Source organism: Nanorana parkeri, unplaced genomic scaffold (assembly GCF_000935625.1).
Source record: "Nanorana parkeri isolate BGI_ZX_2015 unplaced genomic scaffold, ASM93562v1 scaffold135, whole genome shotgun sequence".
In the NCBI taxonomy this organism is placed as follows: Eukaryota; Metazoa; Chordata; class Amphibia; order Anura; family Dicroglossidae; genus Nanorana; species Nanorana parkeri.
The window spans coordinates 1,588,868-1,595,963 of record NW_017306403.1 but is presented as its reverse complement, the minus strand read 5'-3'; the positions used below and the strand labels follow the sequence as shown (position 1 = coordinate 1,595,963).

General features: G+C 48.8%; 1 protein-coding gene across 1 annotated transcript in view; it reads right to left on the bottom strand.

The window, feature by feature from the left end:
* The window catches only part of EEFSEC (eukaryotic elongation factor, selenocysteine-tRNA specific), a 120,924-nt gene that overhangs the window by 87,881 nt on the left and 25,947 nt on the right, over positions 1–7,096 (bottom strand). Inside the window, exon 4 of the mRNA XM_018553924.1 lies at positions 5,540–5,704. Coding sequence (XP_018409426.1) covers positions 5,540–5,704 — 165 coding nt within the window. The remainder of the gene's footprint in view (positions 1–5,539; positions 5,705–7,096) is intronic.

Below are 7,096 nucleotides of genomic sequence, written 5' to 3'. Positions count from 1 at the left end.
AGGAAATAGAGAAATAAGGTTTTAAGGGGTTCCAGGAATTTACAGTAAGCTGGATCCAAGGTTATTATAAAGAGTCACAGGTCTCGTATTGACCATAAATTTATTTGGGAGTCGGAATAGCTAAATTCACCTTTCTGAATTCAGAGCTAAGCCACGCCCCACCACCACCCAGTCCAGTATATTTCCTTATCCTTTATTCACCACTTAGGCCTTGTTCACACCAAGCGCGGAGCAGATCCGGACCAGAGCAGGTGCAGACCGGATCAAAACTGCGTCCAATGTATTCCTATGGTATTTTGACCTCCAGTTCACATCGCAGCGTGCGGATCCAGACCAGATCCAGACCGGATGAAAACACTGCGGCAAGCCCTATTTTACCTGCTCTGGATCTGGTCTGGAACGCATCAAAAACGCAAAAACGCATGCAAGTGCCTGAAAGCCCATGTTAAACTTAAAAAAAAAGTTGTTTTTTTTTAACCAAAACCGGCACTAAACGCATCAAAAACGCATCCAAAACGCGTCTAAAACGCGGCACAACCCACTGCACTGCGTGTGCAGAAACCTGACCGGATCTGGTCTGCATTTGGTGTGAACAAGGCCTAAGTCTCTCTTTTGACTTAGGCCAGGGTTGCACTTGGGCGATCCGTGACCGTGCGGTAATCGTGCACGAAACCGCACGGTCACGGAACCACACACCACTGCTGATCGCCCTGGTGGTGCCATTCTTTTTTAATGGCATCCCAGGCAGATCGCGTGGTTTCCCGCTGCGATTCCGCCCTTGAAATTGCGCATGTATTCGCAGCCTAAAAAAAACGTGAGGCGCGTGTCGTGAAAAAAAAGTACATGTACCTTTTTTCAGCGATTGCCGCACGGATATAACTCCATTGAAATCAATGGGGCCGCACAGCAACCACTGTGTGCAACTGCACACGATTGCGCGGTCCTGAGATCGCCCAAGTCTGCACCTGGACTAAAAGCAGAACTCCAGGCAAAAGTGTTTTTAACACGGTATTTGCGCAAATGTTTATCAAACACGTATTTTTAGGATACAATACACTAAAATGAAATTTAGTGCACAGAATATAATACCCAATTGTTTGGTAAAATATAAAACACGGGGTCACGCCGGGTACATAGATACCCAAACATGTCAAGCCTTAAAATTGTGTGCGTCCGTGAAACCGCAAAAAACGACAGTATCCAAAATTTCCCATCCTGCTGCCCCTCTACTCCCTGCCGCCCCGAGGCCGAGCCTCATCGGCCTTGTGGGAAATCCGACCCTGACTGCGACTCTAGTTGGTTGGGTAGGGGAAGGCCGGAGATGGATTAGTCCCAGATCACACCTAGGCACTGTCGCTTAAAGGTAAGCACGACAAAACGCTCAAGACGAGGAATCCCATTAATTTCTGTGGCCCCTGTTCACACCGGAGGGTTTGCTGCAAGCAGAAAAACGCCTGTCACTGGAAAAAATACACGAGCCACTGATTGGAAGATTGCATTGGATGATTTGTGGCCCCTTGAGATGGCAATATAACTTATCACTATCCTCCTTCAGCTGCATTTTTTCCTGCATTTCCGCATATGCCATGGTGAGCTATAATGCTATCGAATTAAAAGCAATTTGCTGATTAAAATAATAGCGGAGGAGCATAAATGGGCGCTGGAAATTCGGCCAGCTCAGATTTTTTTCCCCTCCCCTCCCTCGTATCATTCGGCATGGCGTGCTGGCACGGATGTCAACAAGCCGCAAGACCCATCGGAAAGGGCAAATAGGCCATTTCGTGCGGCTTGATCCTGAGGCTGCGGTGTAACCAGATAGAGCTTCTGCTGTAATCTCCAGGCCCAGAACACAAAGGAAGGAGTGAGACCGGCCTGCCTCCTCCATATCCTCTCCCATAGACGGACAATCAATCTTTCAAAATGCTCCTATCATTTGTGATTGTATCTGATTGTATCTGCCTTTCATGTCCGGAACACTCGTACAATACCCCATTCTCTCGCGCAGCTTTATTTTAACTTCTGGAGAGCCGTGGCCACAAGCCCCAGCTCCAACGAGGGGTATAATCGCTCGCATGAGTTCATCCCTCCGACTAATCCCTAAACTGGCAGCGGACGGAGATGTGAAGGAGGCAAACATCTTCTTTTTTTTCCCCTCTGTAATGGCAGCAATTAGCAGGTCATCACTGCTTTTATCTCATCAAGCAGAGTTTTGTTTCCCAAGATTCTGAAACCTTATAACGCTTGTTACGTTCGTCTTCAAAGGCCCCAGACAATCGATGTGCCTAAAGGGGACACCAATTTTACACCATTAACCCTTCTGACGCCACTGGGAAAAAAGGAAGAAAACTCCAAAATTGTGACCCCGGCATGGCGTAGGGTGAAGATGACACATTATGACCTTTTCAGAGGTGGTGTGAATGGCTTCTTCCTGAACAATGGGCTAAGATGGCTACATGTGAATTAAAGGAATGCTCCAGTCAAAAATGAACCATTTAAAGCTAATCGCCAAGCAGAGGCGTCCCGAGGCGGGGTGATCCCCGGTGTGGGTACCGGGTGACACCCCGCAGTGACGTCACGCGAGGTACCGCTGTTACCTGCCGGCGGCCATCTTGGTGATGGACGCCGGCGGGGAGGGGACGTGACCCTGGAGGGATAAGGTATGCAGCCGGGTCCCCTCCTCCCTCTCGAGCAGCTGTCAGGCTCTCGGTCCTTGACGAGTACCTGACTTTTCAGAGGGGGTGACACCAAAATGCCTGTCAGTCATTTTGGTGTCACCTGGGTGCAGGCCGCACCCCCCTTGTGACATCACTGTCTCCAAGCAAACAGTTGAGAAGCATATATGGGAGCTGTTTACCTGCTGTATTGTTGGGGAGCTCACAGGGCACTCGCACAGGGATTTTCCATAAACCAAAAGAAGTCTCTATTCTTTTTCTCCAGGCAACTCACAGGTGAAAAACACAACTTCAGGCTTAACTTCAACATATAACACAAAGTATAACACCAACTCAAGGTTGTCCTGTTCACTCGCAGTGTCCAGTCCCAGGACTTTAACATTTGCCTCAGTGGTACTTCATACCCGTTAGCTGCTTCCAGCAGCTTTCCACACCTCTCTCAGCCTGTCTAATCCTCCAGCCTCCCTGGCTGTTCCTGGTCTGGCTCCACCACACCACCTGACTTGGCCCTCATGTGCCTCCAGCACACACCACACCCTGACTGTTCCTGGTCTGGCTCCACCACACCACCTAGCTTGGCCCTCGTGTGCCTCCAGCACACACCACACCCTGGCTGTTCATAATCTGGCCCCACCACACCATCTGGCTTTTTGCCCTAGTGTGCCTGCAGCACACACCACACCCTGCCTGTTCCTGGTCTGGCTCCACCACACCACCTGGCTTGGCCCTCGTGCGCCTCCAGCACACACCACACCCTGAGCGATGTCGTACTTCAGAAACCTACGCTCAGGACACAAATGTGGCCTTAAAGTACTTTTTTTAAACGTTTTACCTGGACCCTCTCGCATTCCTCAATCCTCGCCTAGGTGAGGGTGACGTACTGCCCAAACCTGCAGCCTCCTGGCAAACCCAAGTCACACTTCCCAGGAGGCTGGAGTTCCATTCAGCATGGAAATTGTGCAATGACTGCCTTTAGGCGATCCCTTAAGACTCATCTCTTCAGGGAAGACTATCCCAACCCAACCTAACCACTCAACCATCACGTTCTCAAACAATTCATCCCCACACAGCTACCTCCTCATGTATCATTGGCCCCTCCCTTTTAGATTGTAAGCCCTCATGGGCAGGACCCTCCTTACCATCTTGTCTTGAATGTTATTTAATTGTAATGTCTTGCTTATATTGTAAAGCGCTGCGAAAACTGTTGGCGCTATATAAATCCTGTATATTAATAGTAAGATCTTGCTTGCTACAATGAACATCACAACGCCAGACCTCCATCTGCGATCCCACGTGGTCTGGTATTGGCCATCAAGGGGCCGGCTGCAAGAATCAAGAAGAGAATGAATGTAATGAAGATGGCAGCACGCGAGCGGGTGTGCAGCAAAAGAGTGGCCGATCAGAAGAGGACAAGGCAACATTCGCTAGGATGGTAGTTATATCTATTCAGCATTAAACAGCAAGAGAGAGAAAGGGGAACTGGGCAAGTTTTACACGGGGAGGTGGAAGGTCCTCTTTAAGGATAAGTGCTCTTTAAGTGCCCTTACCCTTTAAAAAACGCAGAGTAGGTGGGAGTCAGGAGGAGGAATTTCACGCTGACCTCTCCATACTCGGGTTCAGACGGTCAGACATGTCACAAACTATTAGCGACTGTTGAGGGAAAGGCAAACCACTTTCCATGGCGAACGCCTTGGTTTGTTTTTCTTTCCCAAATAGTTTATTTTTATAAAAGCTGCGTCCCAATGCCCAGTGGGCACCTCCTGTCACTCACTGTCCAGGGTGTTTGGTAAACACAGGGGGGGCCGTGACGTCGCATGACCTGGGTCGGGGAGTCTGGCCTTCAGATGCTCCTGTGGTCTTTATGAACATCTCAAACCTTTAAAAGGATTTTTAAAAAACCTTCATCGCCTTTCCTGCTATTAAAGGGTAGAAACAATGCTACGAAGGCAAAATGGTTCTCTTCTATGTCTATGTTTATGGGTTTAGATACACTTTAAGTGGGGATGCACTAGATCTTTTGTTTTTTCATTGAAGACATATCACTTTACTTCCTGTCCTGGTGACACCAATGTGCGTCACGGTGATGTAGGGTGTCACTAGTACAGGACATAAGGAAATTCTTCCCATATGGGACAGAAATTAAAAACCTATTAGAGGTTCTAACCCTTCTCAGCTCTATAGAAAACTTCCAGTAAGTGTTGTCTGGAGGTGAGCTTTAAAGGAGAACTGTGGGGTCAGGGCTTTTCCCCATAGTTCTCCTTAGGGTAACGGGACGACACAAACTAGCGTCCTCCCGTCACCCAAAGCTCAGTATCTCAGTAGCTCGCGGTATACTGAGACGTCGCAGCTGAAGCGGATCCCGACAATTATGTCTGGAGCCGCCCAGCTGCGTGAATGACAGCTGGCTCTGCCGATCTAGAGGCAGAGTCAGCTGTACCCGCCCCCTCCCCCGTCTGTTCCGCCAGTCAGCGCTGGAGGATCGGAGCGGGGAATCCAGCCCCTCCCCTGTCACGGCAGAGGGCCGTGACAGGATCGAGAAGTGAGCAAACACCGGCATGTGTTCGCTCACCTCCCGATCTACTGAGCCCAGTTATAAATAGCTTACAAAACTATTGTGCATATATTTTTAGATTGTAAGCCCTCATGGGCAGGGCCCTCCTTACTATCTTGTCTTGAGTTGTATTGTGATTGTAATGTCTTCCTTATATTGTAGAGCGCTGTGCAAATTGTTGGCGCTGTTTAAATCCTGTATAATAATATATATAACATGGATTTTACTAAAACATGACAGTGAATACATCCCCCCTGTAGGTGTATCTACTTGTACAACGCTGCCCACTAGTGGCCAAAGAGTTTTTTCTTCTTACCTTTAAGGCTGGGATCTCCACATTGTCATTGAGACTGACGGAGCCGGAGAGGACGGTGCCTGTCATCACCGTGCCCTGACCCTTGATGGAGAAACAGTGGTCAACTGCCATAAGGAAAGGCCCCGAGGGATCTCTGCGGGGAAGATAGGCCTGAGACTTCAAGAGCTGCAGAACAAGAAGGCAGAAAACACACAAGGGTTCATTCAGAGTGCAAGAGAGCAAGGCCAAATGAGCGTCGTCGCCAGTAGCTCTGCGATATCATCTTACACGAAGTGCAGATTTCTAGTAATTAGAATAAAATACAAACTTAACATACAATTAAACCGTAACTGAATGGAATCTACTTTGCTAAAATCACTGCGTATCAAGGTTAATTCCCTTTTTAGGTAAACTATTTTTCACCCCTTTATTTTTCTTTTTATTCCTTGTTGCATCCTAGCAATGTGGATCTCCTGTAGCAACTTTGCAGCCACTTCCTGTCTACATGCAAATGGGTCCAGCGATCGCTGCATGACACTCCTGCCTGTGTAATGTGTGTTGAAAAGGTCACTTGTAGTCTCCATCTAGGGATGCACCGATACCGATACTAGTATTGGTGCCGATACTGAGTATACGGCCGAGTACTTGTACTCGCCCAAATACTCCGATAACTATCCCGATACCAGAACTTCCGGTCAGAGGGAGATTTCCAGGGGAGTGCTGAGAGAGCATGGAGCCGGCTTCCTTTCCAATCAGGAAGCCGGGTGGTGAGTTATGACCGGCTTCACTTGTTGGTAAGCAGCCTGGCTTCCTAATCAATCAGGAGGCAGACGGCACATTAAGACTCGTGCCCCAGCTTCCTGATTGGTCAGGAAGCCACGCTACCTAGCAATAAGTAACGCCATCTTCTTAGCAAATCAGGAAGCCGGATCATGACGTACCGCACGGCTTCCCGATTGCTAGGAAGCCAGCTTCACCTTTCGCTAAGCAGCCTGATTTCCTCACCAATCAGGGGGCCGGACAGCACCTCCTGGCTTGCCCGACAGCTTCCCGATTGGTCAGGAAGCCAGACAGCCTCAGCAAGTGAAGCCGGTGTTATTTCGCTAGGACACTGGCTTCACAGGCAATCAGGAAGCTGGGCGACGGGTCACGATTCAGCACCTGACTTCTTGATAATCTGGGCACAAGGTACCGGTACTCGGTACAGGCGAGTACCAAAATAAAATATCGGTACTCGTACTCGATACCAGAAAATCGGTATCAGTGCCTCCCTATCTCCATCTGTAGCCTATGTGACAATGCAAAAGAACAATTGTGAGAGAGAGTCAGACTGTTGTCACAATATCACAGTAATTGCCGACCACTTCCTGTCTACATACATGTGCTCCATGTATGTAGACAAGATGGTGACAACGGCAGAAAATCCTGCATAATGAGTGTCAATATGGCTGCCTATAGTCTACACAGGAAGCACACGTGACAGGGTGACAGCACAGGAAAGCCGAGGTTGTCACTCTAACAGAAAATGCCTGAACAAGGACCCCCATGGCAGGATCATCACCAGGGTATATTATTCTA